This window comes from Ipomoea triloba, chromosome 1, assembly GCF_003576645.1.
Source record: "Ipomoea triloba cultivar NCNSP0323 chromosome 1, ASM357664v1".
Classification (NCBI taxonomy): Eukaryota; Viridiplantae; Streptophyta; class Magnoliopsida; order Solanales; family Convolvulaceae; genus Ipomoea; species Ipomoea triloba.
This window is the reverse complement of record NC_044916.1, coordinates 35,284,202-35,300,268: the sequence shown is the minus strand read 5'-3', so window position 1 is coordinate 35,300,268 and position 16,067 is coordinate 35,284,202. Positions and strand designations below refer to the sequence as shown.

Here is a 16,067-nt window from a genome sequence, read left to right as displayed (position 1 = left end):
GCACCACGTACCTAAACGACGTCGTTTTGAGCATTGTAAACTAATCGTCCGTTTTTTTAATATTCTGTGTATTCCAGGCAATTATTCTGTGTATTCTAGGCAACCGTTCTGTGTATTCTAGGCAACCGTTATGTGTATTCATGTTAGTAACACATGTTGTGATGTGTTTGTGCATTCGAATGTTTAGGAGGATGAGTTCTGTGTATTTTGTGTCAATATTCTATGTATTCATGTTATTAACACATGTTGTGATGTGTTTGTGCATTCGAATGTTAGGAGGATGAGTTCTGTGTATTGTGTGTCAATATTATGTGTATTCTGGGCAAACATTCTGTGTATTCTAGATAATGATTATGTGTATTATAGATAATGAATTCCCTAGAGTCATTCGCGTCCGCGCCCACTAACACCAAAACGACGTCGTTTTACGTACGTGGTGGACATTGCTATGTGCACCGTGGTGCAGGGTATTACGATTGAATCCACCGACTATTTGAATTAAAATATAAATAATTATATATTTAAACTCGAATGACAACTACAAGCTGGAGCCACTCGAATTTTGAAAAAATAAGGTGGTGATAACGGAAGCAGCCCAAATTATGCTGCCCACTTTTTGCCCATACAAAAACATGCAACTTTTGGGCTTGCACCGTTTCTGAAAGTGCATATTTTATTTGGAAATTGGAACTTCCATTTGTTAACCATCGCGATTATTGGCGGATGTGAAAACAGCTATTTTCGGGGTTTTAGGCCACCTAAAGAAAATGATAATGATAAAGACTAAAACGTCAAGGAGAAGACTTCGAATTTCATTAAAATTTTTTTTTTTGAGTTAAAGTTGATGATATATATGTTTCAGTCGTAAACATAACGGACAATATTAGGTATGTTTAACTAGAGATATAAGTGTCTTTTACTCAAGTAGGGTAGGAATGGGTGAACCGTAACCAGCCAAAATATAATGTTCTCCTGTCCATACACTAGTAATATAACAATAATGACCAGTTTAGTTCGTGAAAATTAAGTTTTTGAGATAGTATTATATTTTTTTTTAATCATGAACTAGCTAGGTAATCTTGACAAGAGGGTAGTAATAAAAAAGAAAATTATAAATTTTAATACGAAAATTATATTTTGCTCACTCGATCGTCCCTTCTGAGGTGTCGATTCATTTCGTTAATACTCCGTACATATTAACTTTGGTTGCATGAAGGGTAAACTTAATTTGTAATTGATAATGACTTTTGTTGCATGCAGGGTAAACTTTGTAATGGATCCAATTCAAACACGGCATGACTCACATAGTCAAAGCATAGTTGACAAAAAACAAAACAAAACAAATAATAATAATAATAATAGAAGAGAGAGAGAGAGAAAGAATAACTCATTTCGTTTGTACACCATAGGTCCGTAGCATGAAAACCTAGTCTACTAAAAAAAATGGAATCTCAAATTAAAATATTTAAATCAATACTAAATAAGAATTTAATCATTTGCCTTTCATTTACAATAGAGAAAAATTTCATTTTTGGTCCTATGACTGTTGAGATATTGTTATTTCGGGTTTACGAATTTATAAACTGTCAATTTGACTTTATCATTATTCATTTTTTTTTCAATTTCAGTCCCTCCAGCCAAATTGTCGGCAATAATTAACCGAAAAATTTTAATAGATAAAATGATAAAGAGGAATTTAGACTTCTGCTTTTTTTTTTTCTTTCTTTTTCAATTTCTTGCTTTGAAAGTGCAACCTAATTCATCTTGTAATCCAAATTGATAAAAAAAAAAAAAAAATACAAAAACAGCTCAACTCAAACTGGAAAAAAAAGGTGAGAAGATCGACTATTAATAGACAACTCCTAAAATTTTATAATTATTAAATTAATTGTTGGGACTAACTCAATTGAATTACCTCCAACCTAATCGTTTACCGTCCAACGTTAAAGTAGCGCTGTGCAGTTATGTTTTAGGCCAATTAAAGCGTACTTTACATTAAACCAAACACTCCTCACCCTCATCCTCACGGCACTCAATTTTATGCGGTCATTTTCACACTAGTTGTTGCATTGTTATTATTCTATATATACATAGAATGTTATTTCAATACGATTTAAGTCAAATTATTCACCCAGCTAGCTAATTAAGCTAGTTTTGTAGGCCGGTAGTTGTCCCCATCAATTAGTAAATTATGCATAATCATTGATCCTTAATCATTTCCAAACAACATTATTATACGGCTATGTTTGGCAAACCTAGCTGAAATGGTAGCTGAAATCTAAAAAGCTATAAGCTCGAAACTGAAATCTGAAGAGCTGTTAAGCTAGCTGTTATGCTTAAAAGTGTTTGGTAAAATTAGTTTTTTGATAAGTTGATAAATGTAAAAAGACTAAAAAAGACATCTACATAAAAGTTAAATAATTTTAAATTTAAATAGGTTTGTTCACATATTAAAATATAAAATAATGAAATCCATATAATTTAATAAAATATAAAGTAAGAACATATATTTAAAAATATATAAAGTAAAAAAAATGTTTATAATTCATAAAATTAGTTCATACAAAAATTATTGTTCAAACACAAATATCAAATTAAAATTACAACGAAACATATTGAAGAAAAAATGCCAAAAGAGTTTTAATTGGGAGGGATAAATGATGTCATTTATTTAAAATAATAAGGATAAAGATGGAAAAAAGTTAAGAAGCTACTAGCTTATTTTTGAAAAGCTACCTGAAGTAACGTTTCAAAATAAGCTCATATTTTAAGCTACTAGCTTATTTTGAGAGCATTACCAAACAAAGCTTATAGCTTATTAATAGCTTAAAATAAGCTATAAGCTCCTAAATAAGCTCTGTCAAACACAGCCGTACATAACATTTAATTTACGAATACTTAGTTAACATTCAAATATAACATGCAGTATAATTATATCGATGATTTTATCATAAAAAGGTGTCAAACTAAAAAGTATAACTATTATAATTTAAATAACATTATTTCATTTTAGAGTACACTCAATTTTACATTGTTGGATAATACCAACTTACCAAGTAGGCCTATATACGTTCTCACCCTGTTGGTGAGTGTCAACCCTTTTACTTGTTCTCATACAGATATTACTTTTGTATTTTAAATTTAAGTTGAATTTGTTTCCATTAGTAGGTACAGCAGTAGAAGCTATATCTGTATTGGACTTTTATTGGAGTATAAAAACTTTTAGGAGCTAGGAATGACGATAGCAGCGTACTTGAATTGCGATCGAAATCCAGTTATCCAGAATATTAATATTAGCATGCACATTCAATAAGTTCAGAGGTTAATTGGTTAGCAGTTGGCCTTTTGGAACCGCGACTCTAACCGCTGACAGAATGGCTATTCGGAGTTGCCAAAAGCTGCCATGTGTACCATGTTTGACTGCGTGTCCTATTTTCGTACAACCAATTGGATACCTCCCACTCGTACGGTGTTTGATAGGTTTGGTACCGGGGACTGCGTAATCATCCACGTCAGTAGTCCACGTGTCGGACAGGTAGAACGGAAATTGCGAGAACTCCTATCTGGCATGTGGCCTTAGGCCTCCCTCAATAGTTTGAGCTTTTTCTCAAGATTTTTGTGGGCCCAAGCATCCATATCATTATCCACTATCGCACTCAAACTCAAAATCTCTCCTTCCCATTAGTTTTAAGTTTTTTTCATTTTTTTGTGGACCACCATTTTATCACTATATTTTAATTATTTCTTTATTTATTTTCATTATAAAAATTATAATTACAATTATTATTTTTATTATTATTTAAATTACACATATCAAAATAATAATAAATTTAATTATAAAAGTCAAAAAAAAGTTTAAAAAGTTGGCTGCAACAGCCAACTAAAAAATATTATTAAAAAAAAAAACAATTATCAACTGGCCAACGGCCAGCTTAAAAAAAAATTTAAAAAAAATAAATCACAAACAAAATGGCAACGACCATTTTTAAAATGGCCGTTGCCTCGGATGTTCCAGCGCCCAGCGCCTGTGAGACGCGACACGCGTCTCACTTTTGATTTTTTTTTTTATAAAAACCCTGACATATGGGGGGTTGTTACAGGAGAAAAGTTTCTCCAAAATGCACACCCCCCAGGCCTCAATTGTTTAAAAACACCATAATCAGATTTTGTTTCTTAAAATTTGTGTCCAACAACACTAATGGGGAGGGCCTTACTGGAAATTGGACTCTGAGACATGCAAGTCATAGATCGTGAAAATTTAAAAATATTTTAGTTTATAAATTAATAGTTTTTTTTAAACATAAATGAATACTCCGTAGTTAATAATTGCATTAGAAAGTTTCAAGGAGTGGGAACATTTTTCAAATATTTGTAGTATTTTTTTTAAAAATACTCATCTATATCAGAATACTTTATAAACTATTATAAAAGTTAATAATTATTATAATAAAAAGTTGTAAATAAATAATGTTTTAACTTATTATAATAAAATAAGTACATGTTTAATAAATATAACAATTCTAGATTAAATAAATTGAAGGAAATATTTATTGTACTTTTTTGGAATGTAAACGGGGATGAATCATGATTTTTAGTGATTGCCTCAATCTGATCAAACTCATATTCGGTTGAATTAGTCTAGTCCAATTCAATAAGAACAAGACAAATCGTATGTCACTCATTTCACTTGACACCACTTTATAGGAGTTAAGTATCATATAACTATACAATAATTCAGAAAATATTTTTGAGTAAAAATTTTTGAAGACATTTTTTTGGACCATAATGAATATTTCCATTGATTTCATTTTCTGTTATATGTTAAAAAAAATTTGAGCTAGATTTTCTCAACTTGGAATCAAATAAAAAAGGTAAAAACTTGTGTGAGACCGTCTCACCGTGAGACTGTTCGGGTCGGGTCGGATCAAGCTGCAAATGTAGTACTTATATGCACAAATATCATACTTATATGCTCAAATGTAATACTAATCAGGAATAAAATTTTTGTTACTTATAAGGGTAAATGTAATACTCTTAATGGAAAATACAATATTTTTACATTTCGATTTAAAAGTATTATATTTTCTCACATAAGTAAGGGACACTTGTCAACAGTACTTATTATGAAAAATGTATTACTTTTTATCTTATAAACAACAAAAATTGTATTCTTGATTAGTATTATATTTGAGCATATAAGTATGAAATTTGTACATATAAGTATGACATTTGCATGTTATTTTGACCCGACCCAACCCGTCGAGAGGGTCTCACGAGCCAATAAAAAATAGTCTCAGAAAGGTGAGAAGTAGAGTAAAAAATACTTCACTATTTTAGGTAGTGTTTAAAAAAAAGAGCAGGCAATAAAAACAGATATTAGTATATTATTATATTCTCAGAGTTTGATGTTGTGTGGAGTTGGGAGGGTCCGTGTTGCAACCGTGTATACATTTTACCTACAGAGCTTACCTGCCTGTTTGGCTATTTATGGTGTCTTTCCTCAATCCTTCCGAAAACACTTGACAATTTCGTTTCAAAAATTCACAAACTTTTTCTTGAAGTTGCAAAAGCTGGATGCTCTTTACCAGACAGGTACATTTACAATCTTCTATATGTACGCCACTACCACCTACTAGCCACAGTTTATTTATTCTTTTTTTGACTTTCTTGTTCTGAATGGGTTCTCTACTTTTTCGCCCCAAAAGATATTAGGATTGTAATAATCCAGTAATTCAGTAAAAGAATCGTCTTTTCGAGAATTGATGTGCTCCGAGAGAAATTAATGGATCAGTGTTTAAAGCGTTTTTTCGGTACAGGGAACAAGGTAGCGTAGACCTATTACTCTATTAGGATACAAATTACAAACACTCAAAGAGTTTTCGCTTTTCACTAAAAAAAAATTGAGAATTTTTTGGGCTGTTGGGGGGTTTGTGTTAGTTTATGATTTATGATATTGGGGTTTGTGTTTCTTGGAAATCTTTCGTGTGAATGAGGGTCTGGGAATTATGGTGTTTTGCAGGGGAATTATTGGTGAAGCTTCTGGAGAGAAGCATCAGAGCTAAACAGTCTGGCCGACACTGCAGTGAAGTCATCTTCCCGGGCTAGGGTTGGAGCCAGGAAACCAAATCTTGAAATCTCACTACTTGGTTGCATTCATTCGTGTTCGTGCTTGTCAATTTGGTCCCCATCGCTCCTTTGGCGCTTGCCTGTTGATTACGGCTAATTTTGGCTAAATCTTGGCTGTAATCTGGTTTAATTTTGCGTTGGGGTTCAGTGATGTGAACTGGTTATTGAATTCTGATTCAATTCTGTGCGGTAGAGGAGTAGCCATTATATTGAATTTTGTGTTTTTCTGGAGTTGTGAGTTCATCTTCATCATCATAGAAATGGCAGTCTGCAGCAGTTTCCTCTGTGGTCTTGGTAGGGGGAAGAAGGATAAGGTACTGAATTAGCTTTGGCTTTCTCATTAGTTTGTCATATGCATAATTTATGTTTCTATGTTGTCATTATTTTGATTTGATCAAGTTTTCTGAAACCTTAAGATGGTGGGCTTGCAAGTTGCAGTGAACTGGGATTCTTGGTATAAGCTAGCTAACTTATATTATTATTATCTTTGTTGTTAGGGTGATAAGAAGTCATTGAAAAGAGATGATGTGCTTGAAGAAGGTGATGTTCCAGGGAAATTGTCCAAAAAGGATGAGTTGAAATCGACTTCTGTGATTGTTCCGGTGTCTTTTGGTATCTCTGGGAGTTCGGAGAGCAAGGTAGTGAGTCATGAAAGTCCCGTGAAAGGGGAGGCGGAAGAGGTAGCGTATGAAGGGGAAGATGAGCATGATGAGAGCTTGTCGATGAAGAGGGACAACTCCGATTTTGATCTTCAAGCTCATTTTGATTGTCGGGGTACTGATAAAGAGGTGCAGTTTTTGAAATCGTTTGATAGTGATATGAATGAGGAAACCAAGAAGATGTTTGAGGAAGATGCTGCTGAGGGTGTTCAGTTTATGAAAAGCGGAAACATTAGTGATCCGGGTGTGGGTAAGATTGAGGATTGGGCGTCCCCGAAGCTTATGCGCTCGTGTTCTGATTTGGCAACTAAGGACTCGTTCAAGAGAATTGCGGATCAACTGCTTCCTTCGAAGTCTCATCAGTCATTTGATGAAATCCGTAAATTAGCTGGCAAACTGAGTGAGGATGTGATACCCCAAAGCCTGGGAAGTCCTGTTTCTGTGATGACACATGGCAGTGCTGATAAAGTGCTGTTGAAGAAACATTCTTCGAGCCAAGTCCTGCCCTCTGCTAGTCGAAAACTCTGGTGGAAACTCTTCCTCTGGAGCCACAGGAACCTTCACGTAGAAAGTGTCCCAAAACCGCAGGTTGTCCTAACAAAGCCTGCCCTTAACCAGCAAGGCGGTTACTCTTCGGACACTCTAGAACAAAGAAACATCGAATTGAGCAAGATAGGATCACCGGGTTCTTTCACCGGGGAATCCTTGAACATAGGCAATAGTAACACAAACAATCAGAGTTGGAATGGCTTTCATGGGGCGTCCGGTCTGTGGCCTCAGAATCAGTGGGTTGCTTTCCCCGAAGAATCTTCTTCGTTCTCTAGAGTTGACATGTGGGTGAAAGAACTACCAGTGCAACCTCCAATACTCATCGAAAAAGAAGATTACATTGAAGAAGATGTAATCTTCCCCGCTTCACCTGAAAGAAGCTCATCTCCATTATCTCCACTTCCTAATGCTTCTGTTCCCGAGGAAGTTGCACATGCTAACAGTGTGATTCGATCTCTGAACTCTTCGTCAACAGTGGCTCTTATTGCTGGAACTGGGTTAAAAGTTATTCCCAACATGTCAGGCTTGTCAAGCCTTCGATCTGTCAACTTATCAGCCAATTTTATCGGTGGGTTGTCTAGGATTAAATTTTTAAGAATGATTGTGGATTACAGAGCTAACTAACTCAGTGTTTAACACTCTTTCTACACACTTTACAGTTCATATAACTCCAGGGTCACTTCCAAAGGGTCTCCATGTTCTCAACTTGTCAAGGAACAAGATTGCCACAGTTGAAGGCCTTAGAGAGTTAACTCGATTGCGTGTGCTTGATCTTAGTTACAACAAAATCTCTCGTATTGGACAAGGTATAATCTTGCTAGGCTCTTTATTTACTTGCCTGTATCTTGTAGATGGTCTGTTTTCTATTATTATGTTTCTCGTTCAAAGTTCAAATACTGACTTAAAACCGGGATCAGGTTTGTCAAATTGTACATTGATCAAGGAACTATATCTTGCTGGGAACAAGATAAGTGATGTTGAAGGTCTGCATAGGCTCTTGAAGTTAACTGTTCTGGATGTGAGCTTCAACAAGATAACAACAACAAAAGCGCTTGGACAGCTTGTAGCAAACTACAACTCTTTACAAGCTCTTAACCTGTTGGGTAATCCCATCCAGAGCAACATAAGCGATGATCAATTGCGCAAGACGGTTTGCAGTCTCCTGCCGAAGATAGCTTTCCTGAACAAACAGCCCATCAATCCCCAGAAGGCGCGGGAAGTTGGCACAGATGCTGTTGCAAAGGCAGCACTAGGCAGCGGCAGCAGGAGTAGCTACAGGAAAGGGGCAAAGAGAGTGAGCCAAGGGGGGGTTTCTTTGACTGCCAATGCTCACAAGAGCACCGCTAGTGTTCACAAGAATAAGCACAGGTCAAAAACCCGAACCCACCATCACTCAAAGGTCAGGGCTTCTGATGTTGCATCGTCTTCTCGCTAGATACTTCCATATTTATAAGAATATATATGCACTCCCTGGAAACACTTTCTTTTTCTACTTTCCAAAAATGAAGTTGAACTTCTGCTTGTTTACAATTTCATTGTGGAGGACTGTAATGCCTGGTTTGCCTCTGCTTTTGGTTCATTATTAAAAGTGTTTGTACTATTGGTTTTACTTGTTTTCTTACAAGTCCATTTGGTTGAGATTTTCCAGAAGTATATTTGATCGCACCAAAATTGACAGTGAATTGTTGGTCACCCTTTTGGTTTTGGAGTAAATTTGATGGAATGAAAGCATTAACATTTGGTAGAAATCAAAGAATAATGTGACACTGAACATCACAATATGAAGTCTTTACTATCAAGTTTTGAGCAAATTATACTCTGATCAACAAGGCTGAACCTCCTAAGATTATGATATCTACCAAATTACAATCAGACCTAGAAACCAAAAAAAAAAAACATAAAAACAGAAGCTGTAAGAAAACAAAAATGCTCCTAAGAATCTCCAAGAATCTTTAGTTTAAACAAAGACTCAAAGAGTTTAATGTCAATCAAGATTCATCATTTCTAGCCTGCAATTCTTGCATATCTGCATATCTATACAACTTCTCATCGAACACAACCTGAGGATCCTTAATGATCAAACTCCCATCTTCACCATAACCATCCCTTAGGAAGACACACCAGTTCATCTCAGTACCACCTAGGTAAAAAGTCCTCGGCTGCTTCAGAAGCATCTGATAAGTATGCTTTGTGAGACAAAACTCATCCTTAAACTCCACGATATTATGTATGTACGCCCTCTTCTCCAATGTCAAGCTCAGGAACTCATGAATCACGCCAACCCTGAACTTCTCCGCCTCTAGCGTCCATAAATCCAGCTTACTCCCGTCTGAATAAGGCGAAACTAATGGCAATGTGTTCAACAAGTTCAACCTCCTCTCATCATCTTCATCCAAGTCCAATGCCCTTCCATGCTTCACTGGAAATTTAAAAGCTTTCTTTGCCTTGTCTTCATCAACCATAAATTCCTTTTCTAATGCACTTACAGCCAATAAAGGATCCCAGTTCACAAGCTCAAGCATTCTCTTCCCATCATTCTCAACAACTACCCGGAAATATTCCGGATACTTCACAATCCTATCTCGGAAATCCTCAGGAATTCCGAATAAAAGCCTGTTATGGTAAATTTTGCTCAGAGCAATTCTCTTATCCTTGGACATCATTAACAATTTCCTAACTACTAGGATTCTGTGATCTTCCATATCATTCATAATTCTAGACTCTTCTTCTAACAATTCATCCATGAATTCAGTAAAACCGAGCCACAACTTACCGTCGGAGTGGCGGTAAATCTGGAAGATTGAAGGGTGGCGTTGGATGAACTTTACTGCCTTCCGGCCGCGGGGGAAGCCGAGCTGCTGGTGGAGTTTGCCGGCGTCGTCGAGGCGGAGGATGTTTTCCGGCTGTTTGGAGAGGAATTGTTTGGTTTTGGTGAGAAAGCGGAGGTGGTTGTCGCGGAGGAGGAGTTGCTCGAAGTGGCGTACGAGGTTGGGCTGGGTTTGAACCAGCTTGGTTCTTGGGCTCTCCTTCTTCTTCTTCTTCCGTTTTTTGCGGAATTTCTTGGGGGTTTTGGTTACGAGGAAGGAGGTGGAGAAGTGGGAGGCTAAAAGGGGAGAAATTTGGAATAGGGTTTTGGTATTAGGGTTTAAGAGTGTGGTGGTGACCCGGTTTTGGAAACTTAGGGATTTGCCAGTGAGGGTGACGGCGGAGGAAAGGAGGCGCCAAAAGTTCATTGGTGCTCCACCTGTCCTGAATTCCGGCGAACTGAAGCAGAAACCCTTCTACAAAATGTCCGCTATTTTTATGGAAGAGGGCGAAAAAGTAATTTGCTAAATGCGTAAAACAAATTAATAGCTTATCATATATACGAAGTATATTTGTCAAATAACTTGTGGCTTGTGCTCAAATGACATGTAGTGACTCTCTCCTAAGTGATGAGATCGAAGTTTAAGATGAATGATGATTTATATTTTAAATTACTTATTTGAAAATTAAATATTTGATTTTTTTGATGGGGTGCTTGAATTTTTTATTTTTATTTTTTTTGAAAAAAGACGATATAAAGCTGAGAAGAATCCTAAACCTTTTGTTGAAGATTATATTTTCTTGTTCCTAAACCTACGTTTAGTAAATTTTGGTTATATTTGATAGCACTAACTTTTAACATCTTATTTTCTACCATAATATACTTCTTTTTTTTTTTTTTTTGAAAACTACCATAATATACTTCTACTAGTCTGAACTTCACACTTGAAGAACCAAAAGTAAATAAAGCAACCACAATCTCTATTACCGCAAGAAACATCTCATTTATTCTGTAACAATTCTAATCAATCAACATATGGTCGTATACTTGTATTATAATGTCGAAGAAGACATCATAGGAAGCCCTTCCTATGATTTTCTTGACTCAAACATCTGTAATTACAAATGATGCCTATGAACACCTTACGGTTTCATAGATGTTGCAGTTGGAACCTCCTTTGTATTCCTCCTCTCTGTTCAAAATCTTTTGATTCCACCATTTTTTGTTTGGGATGGAACTTTATCACCATTAATCTTGAAATGGAGAAATGAATATGGACACTATCATCTACAATCATAATCCCCCTGCCTGCCAATTCTAGCTTGTACCCAGTTTTCTAACGAAAGGTTTCTGGCAAACGAGGAGTTTCTCCTCGCTGCTACTTTCTATGACCCGAGCATCCCATTTCAGCTGCACTGCGTGATCTCTCGCTAACTCGATGAGAGGAATTGTGTCGCGTATGATGACCCAACCCTACACCATGGTCAGAAAAGATGCATATATATGTTACTCTCAGATTCATATCCTAAATGTAGAATTTCATGTTTCAATTGAATTCCAGATAGATCGAATATCACAACTGAAAATGTACCTCTGGACGAAGTAGACGGTCAATTTCAATGAACAGTTCTAACATCCCGCATCTGCTGTGGCTGTTTTGACTAAACTCGAGTGTTAGAAGTCCATCAGCATGCACAAGATCGTAAGTTCTTGGATATGTTGGAAATGCTTCACACCTGCAAAGGTATGAAGTTGGATTTCGGTCTTTAGATATCATCATAGGTTCAAAATCAACAAATGCTATCACTCCAGCACATTTCTGCCTACAGATAGAAAGAAGAATTTACCAATCGTGTAAAACACCGACGAATCCCCTGTCAAGGATTAGGGGGAGGTAATTCTGAGCACTAGTTGGGATCACATTCATGACCCACACGGATTTTCCTGCTTCCAATAAAGCAGCATTGAAACCACCAAAATGGGCGTTCATGTCTAAGACATTCCTAAGCATGTTGTAGGGCGGGGAAGGATCCTCATCACCAGGTCTCTTCGGATGATCAGAGAAAATTAGGGGCGACAGCAATGACCAATAATTGTTAACTGCAGAGTTCCAATTAAGGGAATCCTCGGCAAGATCTTCTGACTGTAAACCTGATGGAAGAATCCATATAATGGATTGAGTGTTCAATCTTGAAATTAGAAAATGGAATCATATATGTTTTCTGCATTGAAGCAATTACCATGGACTTGAATTTCAGCTGCACTCAATCTAGCCCTAGAAGGCCATTTCGTCCTTTTTTCAATTGGAACCCATCTGCGGCTTTGTGTTCCCCCAATGCATGGTTCAAGTGGCCGATAATATGGAGATTCAATATCATGGCCTTTATTGCAGAGAGAAGGGCCAGAACCAGACTTCCTGGAAGTAGAAGCACGATTGCAAAATTAGGAGATAAATTGGAAACTCACTCCTCTCGGTGCTGAAATGGAACTTAGTCCAACTTTACACTTCTTTGAAGATTAGTTTTGCCTTACCTGGCAGAATAACACTTCTTTTCACTAGTCTTCTTCCAAACAACCGTCTCGTCTTGCTGTGACAGCAGCTCCCAACAGAGGTTTTCCGCAAAACCACGAACAGAGTTCCACTTCTTTTGGTTTTCTTTGTTGCGGAGGGACCGCTGGGCATTCATGACCGATGATGTCCACACAAAATATCCACCAGGTCTTAATATACGGTCCACTTCAACCAAAAGTATACCATCTGGAGTAAATAGGGTAAATGACAAATTTTAGTAGAAAAAAAGAATGTCATTTTACATTCCATAATAGCAGGCAGCAGGCAGCTGAATTCGAGTTCTATTGTAGCAATCCTATAAAGTGAAGCATTGCATCCTTTAGGGGTAAAATGGCAGCTTTTTGCTAAAAGGTAACTATGTGACTTTTTTGCCATGCATTTTTGCAGAAAAGCATTTGAAATCATGGCATAGTAATGATTCCACTCAGTTATCTTATTTTTCCCTTTGTACAACTCAAATCGAAAAGATGCATGGGAGGATGAATTTAAGGGAAAAGGATTGGATATAAACAGTTAAATGTATCCGGGATAAAGGAAATCGCCGCATTAATTTTTAGTTGTCTGTCAGGTCTAGAGTAGAAGTGGTACCTCTCTGATCCCAGTCAACATGACACTCAGCACAGTGTATCATATCAAAGGAAAGTGACGGATAAGGCAATTGCTTTGAAGTAAATGAACCAATCATTGCAGGAAGGCCTCGTTCAAGTGTCAATTGAACTTGACTGCCAGAAGCCTCATAATTTGCAATGCACATTGTCAATAGATTGCTGGAGAAAAGATGGGCTCCAAAACTACCAAAACCACATCCAATATCCAAGATAACTCGAACCTGAAAATGTTAGATATATAATCTATTTAGTTTTCTTGTTACTATATCAAAGCATAACAAAAAATAGACCAGATACTATACATCTATGACTGCTGAAATTTTTTTAGCAATCAATGATCGCAATCCGTGATCCATTCCATTCTATGAGCGACAACAAAACATACTTTATATTTCCTTTGGACTATAAGGAAAACTCATGACACATGTTCTAAAGAAGTTGACAATAATCATTTCATTGAAAGTTATAGAGTACCGTTGAGCTGGCCTAGTGAAGAGCACAATGATGCCAAATGGTGCTGAATGTATGGTTTCAAGAAAAAGTTGATATTCCTATATCTATATGGTATAAAAAAAATGACATTCAATTGATTATGCCATTAAGTGTACACATCAAGTAAGCTGGAAACGTAAACAGATGACTTCTAAAAAGGGAAACTATAAAAGGCAAGTAGATAGAAAGATGTAAAATCCAATGAGCATTGCACACTTACTCCGGCTTGTATTAAATTGGATTCATTTCGTAGCCCAATCATTTCGGCAATTTGATGTGAGTAGTCCTCAATACTGTCGAACATAGCAGATTCTGAACGGAAAGAGATCTGCTCTTCCTCTAACATCATCATCCTGCAATTACATGGCAGGGGATAAGAATTTAAAATATAGATCCTGACAGAATACTTTATCTAGCAAAAGTAACCAGAGCTTTTACCAACCTCTTCGTCAAACTTCCAGAAGAAAGCACCTCCTGAGCTGTGATTTTGACATTTGCAAGCCAAATAACATCCTTCCCAGTAGGCCATCTTAAAGGAATCTTGTAATTGATAGGTGGAAGAACCAAACAGCTATCTTGGGACCTAGGTCCGCAATGTCGATCATATTCTTCACCTTCAGAAAAGCCTAACTCGAGACTTTCTGATACATTAAAGCACGGAACGTAATTCTCAGCCTCTGGTGGACAATATTCCAGATCCTTCACTTTAGAAGAACCAAGAGACAAGTGTCCAATGTCCTTCAAGTCCAATACTACCTGTTCTTGAAGCCTACGGTACCCGTGATATATTTTACCCCTCGATGAGCTCGTTATCGAGATTGTCCACCAAAAGGATCCAGTAAGAGCAAGAACTACTATAGCAACTAAGCTAAGTCTGAGCAAAAGCAATGTGAACTTAATCCGACTTCGCCCAGCTCCATGGCTGAAGGGATCAGATAGAAAACCATTTTCACTAGCACCATTCTTTGTAGGCGATTTGTCAGTGGAAAGAATCCGTAAAAGAAATTTCATAGAGAGGAAACTCTGATCACCAGCTGATTGAGTATGATCAAAATCTTCTTTCTCTGTCTTATCTTTCATCTGAGAGTCATCCAAGAAGCTCTGACTGTTCCCTGAGTGCCGGCCCCCACCTCCAACAGATAAACCTCTATGCAGTGGCCTAGCCATAATCTGCACTATCAATGGTCACAAAAATTACTGTCAAATAATTGAATTAATTCCTAAAATGAACAAATGAATAAAGGGTGATCCAGAAAAAGAGATCCATTAATAATCTAAGCACTAGATCCACAAACCACTTAACTTACTGCACTATGGTGTATATTTGAAGAATAAAATATCCATAATGGGAAGAGATTAATAAACAATTGAGAATGAGCACACAACTGCATCAAATTCAAGCCAGTTGAATAGTATGAGAGAGATTAATAGTACATTCCAATCATTCCAGTTCAGCTAAAATACACAAATTCCACAGATGACCCACAAATCAAAAACCAATTTTGGAGCAATTCAGACAACACAACCCGCCCATTTGACCAGCCCAGAAGCACCCATGAAAGCAAAACCACAAATGAACCAGAAAAGTAAATGTTCAGGTACCTCCAGAAATGTATAAACTCAAAGAATCACTCACTCACTCACTCGCCGTTCGGCTCAGTGAGTAAGTAGTAGGCGAGTAAGTAAACTGTAAAAGAGTTGGTAAGCAAAGATCGCTGATTGTTGAATAACTCTCCTCTTCCCAGCTGCCACCCGTGAAACGCAAACAAACCATCAATTTCTCTCTCCCTCGTTTTTTTCAGACTGCCTCTGCTTATGAATTCAACTCGGCCGACGCGGTTTTGGAGTTTTTAGAGAGAGAAAGGGAGAGTCCAAATCACTTGAAAGCTCGCTCGTGAAAGAATTGAATCTGCCCCCTCGTCGCCTTCATATACGTGACACATTCTACGTACTAAAATCCATTATTTTATTTCTGCAGACAAACTTATATATATAAATATTCTTTTATACACATAGGAAAGAGAAAGCCGTGAATTTAAAGATTTCCAGGTAGTAAGTACAGTCCAATCCCAATTGTGATTCTTCATTTACTTCCACTAATCACCGCATGAGTTTTAGCATTTCCACCCAACAAATCCCTATTAAATATAACCCCCTTTTTTCTTAACCATATTATCCAAACAACTTGTAACACATTCTTTTTGTTCAATTACTTTTTCTTAATCTTAAAAATAAAATCATAGGTTAATAAAGGT

The 16,067-nt window shown here is 36.7% G+C and overlaps 3 protein-coding genes across 5 annotated transcripts; 1 reads left to right on the top strand and 2 right to left on the bottom strand.

Moving 5' to 3' along the window:
- The first annotated feature begins 5,462 nt into the window (after positions 1 to 5,462).
- LOC116025354 lies at positions 5,463 to 9,016 on the top strand. Of its 2 annotated transcripts, none has more exons than XM_031266575.1 (5): positions 5,463 to 5,592; positions 6,020 to 6,440; positions 6,624 to 7,902; positions 7,994 to 8,140; positions 8,252 to 9,016. In XM_031266575.1, exons 2-5 carry the CDS (start codon positions 6,387 to 6,389, stop codon positions 8,767 to 8,769), a joined length of 1,998 nt encoding a protein of 665 aa, XP_031122435.1. In that variant the 5' UTR covers positions 5,463 to 5,592; positions 6,020 to 6,386; the 3' UTR covers positions 8,770 to 9,016. The 2 variants fall into 2 exon arrangements, with proteins under 2 accessions (XP_031122435.1, XP_031122428.1); XM_031266568.1 differs by lacking the exon at positions 5,463 to 5,592 and adding an exon at positions 5,628 to 5,824.
- Positions 9,017 to 9,108: 92 nt separating this feature from the next.
- LOC116025367 (protein WHAT'S THIS FACTOR 1 homolog, chloroplastic) lies at positions 9,109 to 10,659 on the bottom strand. The gene has a single exon (XM_031266588.1). It carries the CDS (start codon positions 10,565 to 10,567, stop codon positions 9,323 to 9,325), a length of 1,245 nt encoding a protein of 414 aa, XP_031122448.1. The 5' UTR covers positions 10,568 to 10,659; the 3' UTR covers positions 9,109 to 9,322.
- A 444-nt stretch (positions 10,660 to 11,103) lies between these two features.
- LOC116025340 (probable pectin methyltransferase QUA2) lies at positions 11,104 to 15,749 on the bottom strand. 2 transcript variants are annotated; one of them, XM_031266556.1, is made up of 9 exons: positions 15,415 to 15,749; positions 14,255 to 14,987; positions 14,033 to 14,165; positions 13,301 to 13,541; positions 12,673 to 12,898; positions 12,381 to 12,556; positions 11,988 to 12,291; positions 11,732 to 11,876; positions 11,104 to 11,613 (listed from the first exon to the last, which is right to left on the bottom strand). In XM_031266556.1, the coding sequence occupies exons 2-9, from the start codon at positions 14,977 to 14,979 to the stop codon at positions 11,458 to 11,460; spliced, it is 2,106 nt and encodes a 701-aa protein (XP_031122416.1). In that variant the 5' UTR covers positions 14,980 to 14,987; positions 15,415 to 15,749; the 3' UTR covers positions 11,104 to 11,457. The 2 variants fall into 2 exon arrangements, with proteins under 2 accessions (XP_031122416.1, XP_031122408.1); XM_031266548.1 differs by having other exon boundaries at positions 14,255 to 14,982.
- Positions 15,750 to 16,067: the final 318 nt, after the last annotated feature.

What these genes read in the sequence shown, in the direction of transcription:
- LOC116025354 (XM_031266575.1), top strand. Translation starts at nt 6,387, where the DNA reads ATGGCAGTCTGCAGCAGTTTCCTCTGTGGTCTTGGTAGGGGGAAGAAG. An exon ending in CTTATCAGCCAATTTTATCG is followed by an intron (nt 7,903 to 7,993) that starts GTGGGTTGTCTA and finishes CACACTTTACAG; the next exon opens with TTCATATAACTCCAGGGTCA. An exon ending in AATCTCTCGTATTGGACAAG is followed by an intron (nt 8,141 to 8,251) that starts GTATAATCTTGC and finishes AACCGGGATCAG; the next exon opens with GTTTGTCAAATTGTACATTG.
- LOC116025340 (XM_031266556.1), bottom strand. Translation starts at nt 14,979, where the DNA reads ATGGCTAGGCCACTGCATAGAGGTTTATCTGTTGGAGGTGGGGGCCGG. An exon ending in TCTGGAAGTTTGACGAAGAG is followed by an intron (nt 14,166 to 14,254) that starts GTTGGTAAAAGC and finishes ATGTAATTGCAG; the next exon opens with GATGATGATGTTAGAGGAAG. An exon ending in AAGAAGTGTTATTCTGCCAG is followed by an intron (nt 12,557 to 12,672) that starts GTAAGGCAAAAC and finishes TTCTACTTCCAG; the next exon opens with GAAGTCTGGTTCTGGCCCTT.
- LOC116025367 (XM_031266588.1), bottom strand. Translation starts at nt 10,567, where the DNA reads ATGAACTTTTGGCGCCTCCTTTCCTCCGCCGTCACCCTCACTGGCAAA.